Source organism: Alligator sinensis, unplaced genomic scaffold (assembly GCF_000455745.1).
Source record: "Alligator sinensis unplaced genomic scaffold, ASM45574v1 scaffold199_1, whole genome shotgun sequence".
Classification (NCBI taxonomy): Eukaryota; Metazoa; Chordata; order Crocodylia; family Alligatoridae; genus Alligator; species Alligator sinensis.
The window spans coordinates 648,249-665,954 of record NW_005842008.1 but is presented as its reverse complement, the minus strand read 5'-3'; the positions used below and the strand labels follow the sequence as shown (position 1 = coordinate 665,954).

General features: G+C 44.1%; 1 protein-coding gene across 20 annotated transcripts in view; it reads left to right on the top strand.

Moving 5' to 3' along the window:
* Window positions 1-6,344, top strand: part of TGFBR3 (transforming growth factor beta receptor 3) — a 185,677-nt gene extending 179,333 nt beyond the window's left edge. For 3 of the 20 annotated variants that reach the window (XM_006021813.3, XM_014519087.2, XM_006021812.3), the window contains 2 exons: window positions 1,727-1,782; window positions 2,515-6,344. In XM_006021813.3, the coding sequence (XP_006021875.1) occupies window positions 1,727-1,782; window positions 2,515-2,667 (209 nt within the window). In that variant the 3' untranslated portion in view covers window positions 2,668-6,344. Of the gene's footprint in view, window positions 1-1,726; window positions 1,851-2,514 lie in introns of all 20 variants that reach the window. The other 17 variants (XM_025201862.1, XM_006021814.3, XR_003093613.1 and 14 more) reach the window with 16 other exon arrangements.
* Window positions 6,345-17,706: the final 11,362 nt, after the last annotated feature.

The following is a 17,706-nucleotide window of genomic DNA, read 5'->3' as shown; positions in this document are numbered from 1 at the left end:
GAGATTGTGGCAGCCGCATTTGTCATTTTTTCCCTAGTGAGAGAAGGTATTCCATTTATTAAGTAACTTGCAGTAAAATATATGCAGATTATATTGATATGCTGTGGCTGATGCAAAACTATGTGTAACGTGTGGTTTGTAAAATGGGTGACAGTAAAACTGTAATAAGATCTAGCAGCAGGGAATATGGCCCAGTTCTGCATTTTGCAGAACTGCTTTCTTGGCAGAGATGTTAAGGGGCCCCACTAAGGGAATGGAAGTAACTGCAGTTCCTGTTTTTGGATGGTTACAGCTTTCTCCAATGTCGTCTTTTTAATGAAAGGGAGTTTATCATGGACTTATAGATATGTTTTTAACATGACAGGAAGGGAGGAACATGCACAAACTGCTGGATGACAGAACATGTTATAATGAGCAAGAAAGTGTCCAAATAAGGCTTATGAAAAGCTTACAACAAGATATCACAAACAGAATGACACTGATGCAATTTACTCTGCTTTTTATACAAAGCCCTTTCTAAAAACAGATAGGATTGCAGTGCATCTTTCTTAAAAATTCAAGGTCAGATTCTGATTGTGATAACATAGTGGAGGTCCTGCAGGTCTTGGATTTTTTTTAAATTACTATGAATTTCTTTGTCTTAATGAAGAATAAGAACAATATTGCATTCTTAAATGTAAGTACCCTATTTGTTGTTGAAACCATGGGACAAACTGACCTTTGTTAAACCAATGCAAACTCACTGCCTTCAGTAGCAAAAAATGGTTTTCGTGTCAGGTTTTTATTTGGGAAGTGGGAGAGGGGGTTCGTTTGAAAACACTGGGATGAAGGGAAAAACTATGCATTCTTTGCCTGTTTGGCATTAGATGGGCATAGAGCAGCAATTATAGCATAAGCTGGTAGTACCCCCCTGGGTTAGGTTGTTTACCATGTCCTTCATAGAAGCTCTCATACCTCTCTGTTCTTGCAGCAGAGGACTTTGATACTCAGGAGGGGTAACTGCCATCACTTAGCGAAGTACTGTTGTTTCATCTGGCTACAGTCCATGTAGATTTGTTGTCACTTCCTTTCCCTGCTTTGTAAAGCCACGGGGAAATGTTGGCAACCTGTCAAAATCTCTGTTCAAAGCCAGCTGTGGTATATGCTGCAAGGGATAGGAGGGAACTGCTGGGCCTACACCATGTAAATCTCTAGATTCAGCACGTCCCCACCAGTCCTTCTGTGCCCTTGGAGGAGGAGCTCTTGGAGGCTGGGGAGGGGGTGCACAGGGGTTCCACACAGCCCCAAGCATGTGGGTGATTGACAGGTGGCACCTTAGGAGGCCAACCTGTAATACTGCCCAGCACTGCCTTCCCCTCATCTAGCCTCAACACCTGGACACTGGCTTCAGAAAGCCAGCTTTCTTCCTGTCTCTGCAGCAGAAAGCAATTTTCTTTCTTTTGGGAACATTGTTAATTCTGTAGCTTAAACAGCAGTAGCCTGTATGCTGCAGTGTTGAGGAGTCATGCCTCATAACCTGATGATGACGGCAGGGGTAGGGCAGATGGCACCTACAGTTGCATATAATGAAATGTTTCTTTAAGGGAAAAAAACCCCTAGGCAATAACATCCAATCAGGAAATGCCAGATTTATGATTTTTTGTGCAATCTTAATTTGGCTGCATTCTGCAGAGGCCTTATGATGCTGTCTTTAATTATATGGGTCACACACTATTTCTTTCTGCAGGTTCCCACCTCAGTACGGTGCACAGAATGGACATACAAGGAGCAGACAGAATTAAGGTTGAACTAGCATCCATAAATCTGGCATTTTGAGGACTTGGCTTTGCTATACAAATAATAAGGGTGGGGTAAGCTTGGCTATACAGTGTGAGCAAAAATGGCAACTTTACTGACCTTCCAGTATTCTCGCTGAAACTAGGGCACATCCCATAGTAACTGTAACATTTTCTGTTATCTTCCTATATGGTAATCCAACTGGGATGTGTAAATCAATTCAGCATTGTTGGAGAGACTGCTGTTTCCCTGCTCTGAGAAAATTGTGGTTGTGGCATGCAGTAGGTGGCATCCTGCTGACCGAGGAGTGTTGTCTTCAGCCTCAGCTTGCTGGTTTTATGAAGTAGTCTGCTCTACAAGCTGGCATCAAAGCAGAATTATCTACATTACACTGCCACGTTTCCATCCAAATGCAGAGCTTCAAAATCTGAAGTCTGAGCCTAATCTGAATTATGTAACTGAGGCTGGTTGGATGGACATTTGACAGTGGAAGATGCACAGCTTTCCTATCTAAGATCATCAGCAGCTGGTTTTAATATCATTAAGAAAACAGCAATAAAGGGGTTTTTATGCAAATACTAAATGATGCCGAAGTCAAGTAACATTTTAACAGCAATTCTGTTTAAAATCTATTACCCAGTGCATAGCTTTTATGGATGACAAGATCAGGGGTTGGGAGGAAGAGATTTCTTTCCTGTAACATGTAACATTTTCACTTTCCTTTTCTTTTCCTCTCAGGAGAAACGGCAGGAAGACAGCAGGTCCCCACATCCCCACCAGCCTCTGAAAACAGCAGTGCAGCACATAGTATTGGCAGCACACAAAGCACCCCCTGTTCCAGCAGCAGTACAGCCTAACCCAGGGGGAGTAGAAGGCCAAGGGGCAGCATAGGAGGGCAGAGGTTCAAAGGGACTGTTTGTTGACACTAGCTTTCCAACATTGAAAGGATTAATTTGGTTTCTTTTGAAAAATTAGGAGGGATTTCTCTATAGAAGAAAATCACCTGATTTTCTGGATAAATAGAGTCTTTGGACCTTTCTACAACACATTATGCTACATGTGACAAAGCTACTAGTTTTACAGTACTGCAGCCTGTTAAAAGGGTCTGCAGGCTCTCAATGTGAAATACATGCCAGTTTGAAAAATGCTGCTTTGTCTATTAAAAAAAAAACAAAAAAAAACAAAAAAAAAAAGTTTGAATTCCTAAACCTTCTCACTGACACAAGGTGTTTTCAAAGGGATTTCAACAATAGGAGGAGAAAGGAGATTTTAGGTCAGGACAAGAAAGTTTCAAGCTCAGATCTGTTTGGTTAAAACATTTTATTACTTCAGCTACATTTATCCACTTCCAAGCAGCCTCTCATTTTGCTGAGCTTGACATGCTACAGCCTATTAACCGCTTTCATGCCGTGTGTGCAGCTTCAGGTTTGTGTGTTTCAGGTGTTTGTTTAATATGTGTTACTTTTATAATACACCCTAAAGCAACATTCCCTTTCTTGTTCGCTGGGCCAAACCAGTCTACAATTTTTTTATCCATTCTATCCATACACACACACACATACAAATACTAAAGAAAAATAATGTCCTAATGCACTAATGTAAATGTGTGTGTATGTGCAATGTCTTAAAGCAACTGTCTGTATACTAAAGTATACAGGATCTTTCTTAACCTAGCATGGCTATTTTTTAGATTGGGAAAATTAATCTCAGTGTGTCCCATTCTACCCATGAAAATGTTTTTAAATATTTATAACTGGCTTTTTAGGTGTTATACATTTCAAGATTTATTTACATAAAAGCGTATTAAAAAATAAGAGGCTAGGTTCTGTATTCTTTGTGGCTCACATTTCCATTAACACCACTGATTGTTTTGAACACACAAAGAACACATTTGAGCCAACTCTTTGTGTACATGCATACAAACAAAACTACTTTTTTAAGATGACAGTCCACAGTGGTTTGTGTCAAACTGCTAATTAGTAATATGAACATTGCAATTGGATATTCCCAAAGTAGCACTGGAATGTGAAAAGGACAAACAGGTACTAATTTTCACAGTGTTTTTTTAGTGTCATTTCCATACCCTAGCCTTAAAATAGATGCCAGATTAAAAGAAAGATTTAATGTGAAATTCTTTGACAAATATGGTGTCACTTTGCAACTGTCATATGTTCTACTGATTCCTCCACAGATAAAAAATTGAATGCTATCCTCCTTTCGGAGGATATGAGTAACTGCCACTAACTTCAGTGGGGGCTACTGGTGTCTGTCAGTAGGAGAGTAGGATGCTACTGCAGGTACCAGGTTTCTTTTGCTAAGTCTACACTTATGCCTTGTATACAATTCATGTGCCAATGAATGGGCATCCTGTAGAATAAGTACAAAATGTGCAATAGAGAGAAACACTCAGGATCCGATAGCAAAATTTTGTCCTTAACTTTTTTTTAAACACATTTGGCCCTGATCCTGCAAACTCTTTTGCCCATGAGCCTCTGTGTGCACATGGACCACTTCAAAGACTTAAGCATGTGCTTATCTTTACGTGGTATGGGTGGTCTTGGCCTGGGTGTGATGTTACATATATGCAAAAAGGTTTTGCAATATCAAGTCCATGAGGAGTCCTTTGGAGTTCAACAGGACCTTTATTTATCTGACTAAAGTGACTCATGTGTAGAGTGTTTGCAGGATTGGTTCTCTTCTGAGGTGTCAGGAGAACAAATACGCTACCTGTGTTTTGCAAATAATGCGCTTTGCCTAATCTTCAGCAGAATGTATTGTGTAAGCATATTCTATATGTAAAATCTTTAAAGATGTCTTCAAAGAAGACAAGAGTCTTTAAGTCAATCATAGCTATATTTTACTACATTAAATTTGTGTATAAAGATATATTTAAATGTTTTAGATAAATGTATGTTACTCTATATGAAACGTTTTATTTCAGTTACTGTGAATTTTACATTTTTGTAAATTCTTTTTCCTGTTTTAATCCTTTCCTTCTCAGACATTTTAAAGAAAGTAGAGAGTCTCATAGGAAGTATTAGAAAATTCTGTTGTTGGGATGGACAGGTTTAAAACCCCTTTGTGTAAGATAGCTAATTGTATATTTCTGAGAAAGAAACATGCTGCATTATCAATGACTTTATCAATAATTTACTCTAATTTTAAAATAATTTACAGATTTATATTTTAGACTGACAAACTAAAAAACCGCAATGTATAAAAATGAGTAGCTGATTTTTTTTTTTTAGACTTGTATTCAAGATGCAGTTTAAATTAATGGACAGATTTTGTACTTAATGTTTAATTAAGACTATGTTGAGCAATCTGAGCTAATGAAAAGTTTCCACAGGTAGTTTTAGAGGACTGAACAGCCATTTCTATAACCAAAAAAAAAAAAAAAAACCCAAAATAAAACAAAAAACAAGCAAAAAAATAAAATCCTGGGGTTTTCCCAGTTAATAGCTTTATTATAAGAATGTACAGTACCTTGCAGCAACTGTTCAGACTGTTGCAATTCAGAATACAGCTACAAATGTAAGCTCTACTTTTGTAACAACCATTTGTATTTACTAAAATTTTCCTTAAATGTATTTGGTGTTGCATAGCATTTGAATGTTTAACTGCAAAGCCACTGATTCTTATGTTCATCATGCACCTGATCCTACCATCCTTACTCAACAGGGTTATACATCTACCTTGTGCCAAGGACCAACTCAAGACTTTTGTGCCACTTACACTCATTAGGCCTTCAAAATTGGGGCTTATAATGGACACAGTTGCTATTGGACCTATGCATAGAGGTGAATTTCCAAGTAAACCAGTTGAATCCAAAGGGACTCCTTGTGTGGGAGGATGGCAGGATTGGGCTTTAACAGACGGTTTCTAAATGCAAACGCTATTATTGAAATACTTAAAAGTAGGCTGCTTCTGTGTTTTATACATTATCTAATCACTAGCTTTAATTGTTACAGTTTTTGGTGTTGGACAGCTGTTGTGTTACTGTTTGAAGAAGTCAGAACTTTCTGTGTTGGGCTATTTCTGTAGCATTTGCCAGATGGAGGAGGGCTTTGCAAAAGGTCTCGAGATGATGATGATGATGATTGTAAAATTATTTTTTCCTTTTGTTTTGTGTAATGTATGTACCAACCCTTCTGTAATGTATATCTACCTCATGCTTCACAAAAAGAGTGTACTGCTGGTTTTGCCACCAGCACTTTCTGTGAGGTGACTATTCTGCTCTGTTTTTTTTAGTCAAACATGGGGGTGTTCATGAAACCAGTTGACTTTTAGCTATCATGTTCCTACCAGTTCCAAAACCCATCACTTTTAATACTTAAAAACTGAAAAAAACATTAACCAAATCTTATCCAGATTTTTTTTCAATCAACCAATGGGAGAAATGAACCCATTAATTCCTGTGGCCAGTTTGAACACCCCTTTCGTATTCAATTCTATGTTCAGTATTTCAGAAGACTTTTGGAAATGCTTAGTTGTACAGTTTTGATAACCACAATGTCATGTCATCCTAGTCTCTGTGCATAATAAAAGTTATACCAATTATTAATAAATATTGTGGTGTATCTTTTTAATTGGAACAGGAAGCACTAAACACTGACAAAGCACATGGGCTAAAATGTGCATTACGAGGCATATATTTAGTTCAGTAGGCTTCAGTAGGAGCAGAATGTGTGAAAGGAGAATGCAAAACTCTGTCATCCTTATTTATTTTGTCCTTCCAATCCTCTCCTGATGTTGTCCCTTGCCTTTGCAGGATTATCAGTAGCATGGCATGGACTCAAAGGGCATGTCCACACATGCAGGCACGTGTGCTTGCAGCAGCTCAAATAGCGGCACAAATTTGTGCTGGGGTTTTGTGCCTCAGCACACATGCCTGAACATGCATTTTGGTGTGGGGAAAATTGTACCACTTGGGGCAAATGCCCCTGCCCAGCTCCTCCTGGAACTTCAGCCGGGGGGAGCTAGAGGCTGGGGCCAGCACCTGTGCTGGCCCCAGCAGTATAAAAAGCTCCCCTGGAGAGCAGTTCAAGGAGCTTCTGAGGCCCAGCCAGTTGGTATCTGGGGATACTAGCTCCTTGTGCCAGCTGGACTGCTGATGCAGCCCTAACCTAGTGGCCTCAGCACCCTCTACCCACTGCAGCAGTCTGGCAGTTGGGGCTGCTGCCTGGCTATGACCTGCTCCCACCTGCAACAGCATCCACCCCCTTGCACCTGCGGCCCCATGGCTGCATGCCTGCCAGACCCAGATGGGAACCACATGGGCACCTGGGCTGTGGTATGGGCACAGTCTTCTGTAGCAGAGCCTCCTGCACCTCTGGGCCAGCTACCAGTGGTCTGTGGCTGCACAGCTGGCCTTTGTGCAGAACTGCTGTCATGTATCTTGGTGTCCCGACTCTGCCATCTGGACAGTTATCGCCTGGGAGATGTGCTCGTTGCAGTGGCCCACTTTGAACTGTCAAAGCCTGTCCTCCTGGCCCCAAATGGCCAGAAGGTCAGCCACCTCATCTGCCTTCCACTTAGGTCCCTGGTGCTGGCCCTGGACAGGCTCCTCTGCCCGGTTCCCACCACTAGCCTTACCAGCAGGGATCCTGGTGTTGCCCATCTAAAAATTGCAAATTCTCTGATTAACCCCCCCCCCCCCCCCCCAAATTCTCTCATTTAAATATCCGAAATCCATGTTCTTCCATGATTAAAATGAAATGCCACTATAGACAGATTAGTCAGGCAATGTTTTATTGATATATTTACAATTTTAAAGCAATCTTGAAGCCTACCAGTGCCTCTATCGTCATAATATAATGAATTCTAAGTATCTATACACTTTGGCATTTGCTTTTGGTCTTTTTATCATAGAAAAATCAGAGCTGCCCTTGTCCCCTTTGCTCACCAGGATGTTGGACACTAAGCAGCACTGGGGTGTCAGTGCCCTTGTCCCTCACTCCCAACCCACTGCCCCACCAGTGCTCCTCACTTCTGATCTGCAGCCCCTGCCTGCACCCACTAGCTCCCTCCTGGCAGCAGCTCATGAGTCCAGCTCCAGCTGTCCCACCTGCTGCTTTGTCTCTCTGAGCAGTGCCAGCCCTTACAGTTCTGCTCCCTGCACCTGTGCCCAGGCCCCAGCAATCCCCATACTGTTCCTGGGAAGCCTTCAATTGGGCCTCAGGGACTGGGCTGGGCAAGCCCCTTCCATTCTAAGCTGGCCTCCCCCTATACAGGCTCTAGGGGGGCAGGGGGGCTCTAAGCCCAGCTCTGGCAGCCTCTCCTACCTGGAGCACTCCCCCATCCCCAACCTCCATCTGTGTCTCTCTCTCTCTCTCTCTCACATACACACACAGCCCTGCTGCCACTTCCACCCCTATTCCCAGTCCATCACACCCTCCAAGTGGTTCCTGGGACCAGGAGCCCCCCACCCCCAGCTGGAGCCACATATCTCAGCATTGGTGTGGTGGAGGTTTTGGTGGGTTTGTGGGTGGGGGGGGCTGTGAGGGGGACTGTGGGGGAAGGGTGGATCCCCTGCCCAACCCCTGCGTTGTGCACAGTTCCCCCACAGCAGCAGCAGCAGGCCATCAGGGCACTCATGGCCAACTTCTGGGAGGGACCCCCAGTGGCTGCACATGGCACATAGTGCTGGCCGAGCCCACTGGTGTGCACCATCGGGGAGGGCTGGGTCAGTTCTTGCTGTCACCCGGCCTCCCAGCACTGCAAGCAAGAGCCACACACCCTCGGCCTGGGCCAGGTCCTGCCTCCATGTGTCCCACGTGCCGCTGGGCTGGCTCCATGGAGGCAGGACCTGGCTTGGCCTGGCCCAGCCTGAGGGTGCATGGCTCTTTCATGTGGTGCCTGGAGCCTGGGTGACAGCAAGAGCCAGCCCAGTCCTGCCCGAGGGTGTGTGCCAGTGGGTTGGGCTGGCACCATGTGCCACTTGCAGCCACCACGGGTCTCTTCCAGGCGTTGGCCATGAGAGCCCCAACAGCCCATTGCTGCTGCTGCTGCAGAGGAGAAGCTGGGCACTGTGTGCAGGGATAAGTGGGGGGCCCACCCCTCCCACATAGCCCCTATACCCCTACCCAGTCCCCCCACACCTACAGTCTCCCTCACCCCGACATCCCTACTTACCGGGGACAGAGCCTTGCCCCGCTCCTATTTGCTTCAGCACACTGAGGCAGCATGCTGGAGCAGCAAGGACACACAGCAGGCATAGACACACTCTGGCCAGGTGCTAGAGCAAGGGTTAGCAGCCCCCGGCATGCATGCTGAGCATGGCATGCGAGGCCATTTTCCCTGGGTAGCTGCTGCCAGCCAGGAGCCTGGGCTGCTCCCAGCAAGCAGCTGGGATGCTGCAAGCCCTGCTGGGTGCAGCCTGGGCTCTATGGTTACCAGCAGCTACCCAGAACCTGGGCCAGCTGCAGCCAGGATGCTACAAACAGCTGCTGCCTCCCCGCCCCGGCCCCAACAGGCAGCACCGAGCTTGCAACAGCAGGCAGCTTCCCTGTGTGGCCCCTCTGTGCGCTGCTGCTCCAGGTTGCGCACACTGCTCCAGAGGGCCCAGGGGAGGGCAGCAGGGCCGGGAGCACAGCGTGTGCGACCCAAGGTAGCAGCGCACAGAGGGACCATACAGAGAAGCTGCCCGCTGCTACAAGCTCCATGCTGCCCAGGTCACACTTCCCCAGTGTACATGGGAACAGCATGGACAGCACACTGGGTTGTGCCCCTCGCTGCTGCCCCCACCTGCAGGGGAAGTGTGGCCAGGGCAGCAGGGAGCTCAGAGCAGCAGGCAGCTTTCTGCATCCCCTGCTGTACCCTGCCGTGCCGGGTTCCAACACTGTATCTGCTGCCTCCCCAGAGCCCGGGGCCAGGTCTGGGGCTGGGAGGCAGCTGGGGCTGGAGCCAGGGGCGGAGAGGCAGCAGATGTTTGCAGCTGGCCCAGGTTCTGGGTAGCTGCTGATAGCCACAGAGCCTGGGCTGGGGGCCAGAGGCACAAGCTGGGCTGGGGGGGCAGGGACTTTGGGTGGGAAGCAAGGGATATGAGCAGGGCAGGGGCACAAGCAGGGCATCCTGCCATGTACCCCCTACCCTCATTTTGTTTTTTTGGCATGCTGGCACTCAGGCACTTTCCAAGGTAGGCATTGGGGGGGTTTCGGCACTTTGGCCAAAAAACATTGCCTACTCCTGTGCTAAAGCATCTCTCTGGAGGATTCAGCCTCTGGTTGAATCAGGGCACGGTCCAGGAGTGTGCCCTGCACCACTTTTTTCAACGTTGTTTTTTATATAGGGATTTTCTGGTATCAAATTTAGAGTCCACGCTGTAAATATGCAGTGTGGGGAACGTTTTTTTGTTCCCAGCGTGCCTCCTGCGGCATCTCAACCTACTTTGAGATGCTGCAACAGGCATGTGCTCACTCATCTGGACATGGCCAAAGTGAGTAAAAAGATATAATTAGAACTCTCTCATTTGCCTGCTACTCTTTATCCCAGAAGACCAAAGTACAGCCCTGATATGCAGATCCTTACACAACGCACAACAAGATTTATACGGTTATTCCATCCACCACGTGCCATTAGAAGCTGTGAGATTGAGTGGTCCTTTGCACTAAGTCATTATAGTTTCTAATTCTCTTGTACTCTGTCCCTTAATTTAAAGTGTGCCTGAGGAGATATGCTCTTTAGCACAGTTTCCCTCATACTAATGAAGAGTTTAGCTGCTGTATGTATTACCTGGTCATATTACAACTAATAGGCAGGAGAAGCTTAACAACCATCTTCAGCTGGGTATGAGTTTCATGATCACTACCCTGCTCATCTTTTTTTATCTTGTTCTTAAATACAGAGCACTATACACCTGCAGTGCCAAGATTAAGCCCTGAATACACCTGTGTAGATTCAAAACTGCTCAAAGTTTCTGCTGGTTAATTTGCAAACTTAGATTTATTTAAGGGGTTCAGCATTATCAGTGCTATTTTTTTAAAGCCCAGACCCCTATAAACTGTAAGATTATTCACTAAGAAGATGCAGTTGCAACTTTGCAGATTGCATATATGAGTTATAACTCACAGAGGTACAATAGATATAGTACTTCTAACAACTACATTTCAGTTTTCTGCTGTCAGAAAATGTTCTTTTGTAACAGGGCTAACAAGATTTGCCTTTCCACCTGAAGAATTAGGTCTGTTCTTCAAAACTATCTTAAAGATTTATATTTTGAGTCATAGATGGAACAAAATTTGATCTATGTCTTTCTTCAAGCTTTCATTTAAAAATAATCTATTAGCAGCCAACAAGTTACATTATGTTGTTTACATGGCTTTATTTTAAAAATGTTGTAAAATCCTACAATACTATGAAGTTAGCATCAATATTAATATAGAGTTGGCTTCTGTCAAGTACTTGTGAATGATATAATCATTTTGGAGAGTGAAGAAATATTTCTAAGGGCCAATTTCAACAAAAACACAATACAGATCTTTTCTGTTCTAAACAGAACTAAATCTATAGCTGCATTCATTCCAAGACAATATGCAAGAAAGAGACCAGCATTTTGATACATTTTCATAGTTGTCATTTAGTAATTGTAAAACAGATATTTATGAAACTTGAAGTCTGTTTGCTGCCTCTCAGTTTTATGCTTTATTCCAGTTTTTTCAGACTGGAACAGACCTCCTGAGCTTATGTGCATCTATGCATAAAAAAGAGCAAATTACATCATCTCACCTCCCCAGAAAAGGTCACAGCTTAAACTGCATTTTTATAGGTTTATCCATTTATTAGAAGCCATACAGGATTCTGTATAACCTAGGTGGACAGCACTGTATGATGCAGTGACTTTTAGCCTGCTGTGCAGCCATGGCCATGGTTTCATGTCTCTTTTGACTAGTATTCAAGTTTGTCTGATAAAGCAGTTTTGTTGCATTTTTAAGAAAAGTATAAAGAAAAATTGTTTTTACAGAGATGTGAAAACAAAAACAGCATGAATGCTGTGTTATACTTAACTACACTTTTATGGGAAAAAAGTTTTTTTTTCCAGTTATTTTGGCACCTATAGTTGAAGTAAGTTTGGGTGGAGTTAATTTTTTGCTCTGCTGTTACTTATTCCAGTTTATAAACTGCTTATGACATAGTTCTAGCTAGGAACATACTGTACTTTTAAAATAATATTGAAATTAACTTTTTTAATTACTACTTTGAGGATCAAGCAGAAAGGAGTGACTACACTTAGGCTAGGGACAGAAGTTGCACATAAAATGATTTAGGTCATCAGAAACTGGTTTAAATCTGTAACAGAACAGAAGTTCAGTGCACATAAATTAAGTTTCAAAATAGCTGAAACTCGTTTAAGATAAACCTGGTTGAATGTAGTCTCAGGCTTAACTGATTTAGGCCAAACCAGTTTATGAAACTTCTGTCCCAGACCCCTATTGGTTCATGTTAAATCACAGTTTCCCAGCATGTTGGTGGCTCAACAAAGTCATTGTATTTTTTTGTCAGATATCCTGGCTTTATAGCTGACTTCCAGTTAAAAGGCTGGTTCCTATTGTCCTGAGCATATAACTTTCAGATTGTCATTGTAAATGGAACAGAAGGAACAAAAAGTTTTTTTTATCTGTTAGTAAAAGCATTCCCTGAAACAGTAAGAGATTTGGGACCTGGAAAAAGATGGCCATTGACAAAATGCTTTGTGCAGTACAGTATCCTGAAATACCTGGTTAGTAATAGATTAATGTTTGAACCATTAAAAGAAAAAAAATCCTAAGCCAAACAGGAGGATCAAAAAGCCAATGTGCCTGGAGTATTTTTCACCAGTAATATTTATCCTTTAAAAAAAAGTTCTAAGTGCCAAAACATGTGATAGAAAACTTAAATCATTGGAAGGAAACTATAAAATAATGTTAAGGAAGCAGTTAGAAAGTGCCTGGAAATGTGAAGCTTAAGGCCCATGCCATACTTCAGAGTAAATGCCTTGGCTCACTTTCATAATATAAAAAGGACATATTATGGTAAGGGCTTATCCCACAGCACTCAATCAGCACTGCATCCCAGGTGAGGGCCCCCATACCACAAGACAAGGTCATGTACCAGCAGAAGTTCACTTTCACAAATCATGACTAATACTAGAGTATATTATGAGTATAGTAAAAAAAATAATTACGTTGTCTTCATGCAAATAAATGTTTCACTTGACAGCAACTCATTGAGGCTTTTACTGTAGAGGAAATGCACCATAAATTTAAGTTAACACTAAGAAATCTCTTAATTAAATTGCTAATTAAAGTGTGTTTACGTGTGTGTGTGTCTCCGTCTCCATAGTATTTGCTAAAGTACTTAAGTCAGTGATCTGGGGTACTTATTATTACAAGCATGTTGAAAAACTTAAAGTAAGAGACCTGCCCATGAAAGAAAACAAACTTCTTCCTTTTCCTAGCAAAGGTGGATTCTGAGTGGCAGCCTGGTCCTTTTCTGCTTCTGCAACTGTGTGAATGAACAAGGCGGCAACAGGTCTCCCCAGCTGGGAGTCCCTACTGACTGTACAACCAGCTCCTGTGAGCATCTCCTCTGGAGCCTGAAGGAAGAGAGAACAGCTAGAGTCCAGAAAGATGCTTGATGTGTTGCTCTTATATCCTTTTTTTCTTTTTGGGTCATTTTCACTTATTATCCATTTCTCCCTTCTGCGGTGTGATATAATGTGGAGTGCTGGCCTTTTAAGGCAGGCTTCTGCCTCAGTGTAACCCATGTCCAGCTTGACCCAGAACAAAGATGTTGTATGGTTCTTGTCCCTATGGACTGTGGGAGGTGGAGCATGGGATGCTGGAAAGGAGTGAGCAGAGAAACCAGGGTAGATGCAAAAAGCTTTATGCTTTGGAGGAGTGTGGACTGCAGGCAGCAGCTCTGAACAGAAGGAAGCAAGGAGACCTGGCCAGACCTGCCCCTGCCTCCTGGCTTAGGGCACATGGATGGAAGCTTCCTTGGTCTCCAGGGAACCAGCAGAGGGCACTGGTTAATCCTAAAAGGCCTGTGACCTAGGGAAGAGTGTAGAGGTTTGGCCAGCATGGAGTTGGGATATTTTGGCTTCACCAGAAGCTAAATATTCTGCCCTACAGGGAAGCCGAAACAATGACTGCCACCTCACAGGGATAGGTAAGGGACAGGGAAAAGACACTGTTGCATCTGGAGGGGAATGATTGAACTTCTCACATGAGAAACCCAAGGCACAAGCTGAGAACCATGGCATTTGCAGGTGGGGAAGGGGACTACCCTAGTCGGCAGCAGGGAAGAGTAAGGAACTGCATGTTCCAATAATGGCCAAGCTACTTGACACTCAAAAAAATTTGATTAGGTTGTGAATGGGAATATTACAATGAAAAGGGTGCACGTGTATGTTCTGAGTTCTGTTGAAAAGAGGTCCTCATGCCCAGTAAAGCCAGTTGATGCTCTCTGTGCCATTAACAATCCCGAGTAAATACTTTGTGTTTTTGCTGGTGCTATTTATTGATATATTTTTATATTTGTCAAAAATTGTTACCTTAAAATGTTCTAAAGTGAGTCATGTTTTCCTCGACTCACTACCTAATATCAATGATAAACAGAGACTGTTGCCGTGTTGCACCCCGGCCTTTCTCCTATGGCTTCAGGATTTAAAATAATAATCAAATGTGCATATAAGGATTGGTTTCTTCATGTCTGGCTTGCTAGTTGTTTTTCTGATAGCAGGCTAGCCTGCTAAGGACTGCACACTTCAGAAATGATGCTTTAGTTGGATACTATGCACACTTATTTTTGTCTTCTGATCAGGTGGTTTAAAAATAAGGCTAAGACTAAATTTATCAGTCTCTGCCTCCAGAAGTTCTGGCAAGAAACAGCAGCTACTGCATCCAAGAGAGGTGTTTCTGGCACCTCCATGGCTAGGAGACAGAAATTAAACACAAACCAGTATAAGTGATCGAAAACCAGTTGAAATCTGTAACATAACAGAAGTTCAGTGCACATAAACCACTTTCAAAATGGCCATAATTGGTTTAAGATAAACCTGGATGGATGTGGTATCAGACTTAACTGATCTAGATTAAATCAGTTTATTGAACTTCTGTACCAGATCTCCTCCAGATTCAAGTTAACTGGAAGTCATGCAGCATCCCAGGATGCTTTGCACCTCCCCTGCCAATGCCCCCACTTCTCAGGGTGGGCAGACTAGGCTTGGCCCAAGCTGTCTGCTCCAACCAAGTGAGGAAGTGTGCTCTAGTGCCCCCTGGCTTCTGGCCTGGGCCAGTGCAGGCATGTGGCTGCATTCCCAGAATCAAAAGCGAATGTCTGTTCAATTACTTATCGGTTCAATCTATGCAGCTTAGACTAAGCTGCAAAGATTAAGTTGATTCAGCATCAGGCTTTTTGACTGTCTGTAGTCAACTCATATAGCTCCACTCAGCAACAGGGTTTCCAGAGCACAAAATGCATTTTGGGAAGGGAGCAGCAGCTGAAAGCTCAGAAGTGTCTACACTGGCCTTCAGCTGATCGGTATGCAGCAGTAGGAGCTTTAGTCAACTTGGTTGGGGTGAAGTAACTCTGCTGGCAAAAAAAAGTGATCTGCTGTTTGAGCGGTACTTGGAGTATGGACACACACAAAGTTTTGTTGGCAAAAGTTCAGTTATACTTGCAAACCTCTGTAGCCTGGATTAAGCATGACTTGAAAGTAGCAGTAGGACTATGCTAAACTAATTTCAGGGAAAGCAGACTGTTGCTTCTCTTTGCAAACCCCACTATTAATGGAACCACAGATTTTCTTTAAAGAAAAGGAGAAAGCTTAACTAAAAATTACATTGCACCTTAAGAATACCGTGTACTGGAAGTCAGACTTCCCAAGTTTGGAGTGAACAGGTACAGGTCAGTATCTGTTAAATAGTTATGGGTCTATCATATTCTGTGATTTAGAAGCCACCAGAAAGTGAAAATAGCATTGCTGGTGTACTGGTAGTGAAGATGGTTATTTAGGACTTATGACTGTGTGGCTCTTTTGTTCTTACTGTCGTATAAAGAGCAAAGGACAAGCAACAATGTAGTACAGGCAGGTAGTTATCCTTGGCCAGATACATGCTACACAGCTGGATCTTTCCCCATGCAACCTTTTTTAATATACACGCAGATGTACAGGTAGAGACCTATCAATGGATAAGCGCAAAGCATGGGAGTGTTTATGAAGTACATACATATTTTGCAAGTGCAAAATGTAGGCATATCTGGATACTGAGAAGTTCATAGTATGCAAGGGAATATTCTAATAATACTGGAAATATTTCTCTCACGATTATTGATAGTGCTTTTTGTCATAGCACCAATGATTTAATGGGGAGTTAGGAGCTTAAGTTAGGACTAAGCCTTCTCTGATCTGAAACGAAAGAACTGCAGTAACAAGAAATTAAACTTTTAGGGGACTGTTGAGGTACTAGTAAAATTAGCTATTTCTGCAGCACATTTGTGTGCTGGGTGCTTTAGAGGAGAAATGTGCTGGGTCCATTCCCTCTGTGAAGAGCTTAAGATATGAATTTATTTGTGGCCAGTCATTGGGATATCAGAGCTGTGTGTGAAATGGACTTAGGGAAGGTCAGGATTGCTGCAATAAGAGTACATGGCTAACATGTTTTTTTCAGTGGGATCATTAAAGATGTTATTGCCAGGGATCCTGGGTTTCTCTGTTTAAAAATCACAAATTCTCTGATTAAAATCCCCCAAATCCATATTTTTCATGATTAAAATGAAGTGCCACTAAAGAGAGAGAGAGAGAGAGAGTTCATAGATTCATAGATGTTAGGGTCGGAAGGGACCTCAATAGATCATCGAGTCCTACCCCCAGATCGAGTCCGACCCCAGAGTTATTAGGTATATCAATAAAACATTGTGTTCATTTACAATTTTAAACAATTTAGAAGACTACCAGTGCCTCAATCACAACAATAAAATAAATTCTGAATACCTATACATTTTGACATTAACTTTTGGGTCTTTTGTCATGAAAAATCAGAGCTTCCTCTGCCCCCTTTGCTCACCAGGATGGAGGTCCAGCTGCAGCTGTCCCCATCCCCCATTGCTTTGTGGTGCTGAGCAGCCCCTGATATGCCAGTGCCTGCCCGTGTCATTGCCCCTCACACCTGATCCGCATCCCCCTTGCCCTACCAGTGCCCCTCACTCCCAACCCACAATCCTCCGAATCCTGCTGGTGCCCCTCATTCATGACCTGCAGCCCCCTGCCCCCCAGCCCTGCTGAAGGGTGCCCCCAGCTGCCAGGGCTATGTGGCCAGGGACGTGGTCCACAGCCCCCTACCCTCTGCCCCCCAGCAGCATCTGGGCCCTGGCTACCACCTGCAGGAGGTGTTGAGTGCTGTGGTGGAGCAAAGTGAGGAGCCCGTCTCCCCCTCGCACAGGCAGCATGGCTGGAGGTGAGCCCTTGTGGGACAGAGCACATGCACATGCACTGTGGGCTCAGGACTCCCCAAACTGCTGCCCGCCCCTCAGGGGCCTCCACAGCCCAGTGGGCAAGACCCTACATGGGAAGGCAGAACAGGGCAGGGAGGCTCAGTACCTCTCCCAGGAGCCCAGTGCCACCATGACGAGGCACTCCCTACCCACCCCATAGTAGTGGGGAACACAACTCTGTGCTGTTATCCCCACTGCTGCTGGGTGGGGAGGGGGTGCCTCACCAAGGTGGCACAAGGTTCTTGGCAGTGGCATCAACCCTCCTTGCTCTGCTGTGCTAGGTCCTGTCTGTTGGGCCACAGAGGCCCCAGGCTGCACAGAGCCCCGAGTCTGCAGCAGGCAGCCTGCATCTGCCTCCACCCTGGGCACAAATCTGGGGGACACGTTTTGCCCCTCTTCCCCATGCCTGGGAGTGTGTGCAGTGGCAGGGAGCCAGCCCCCTCCTCACGGCTGTCT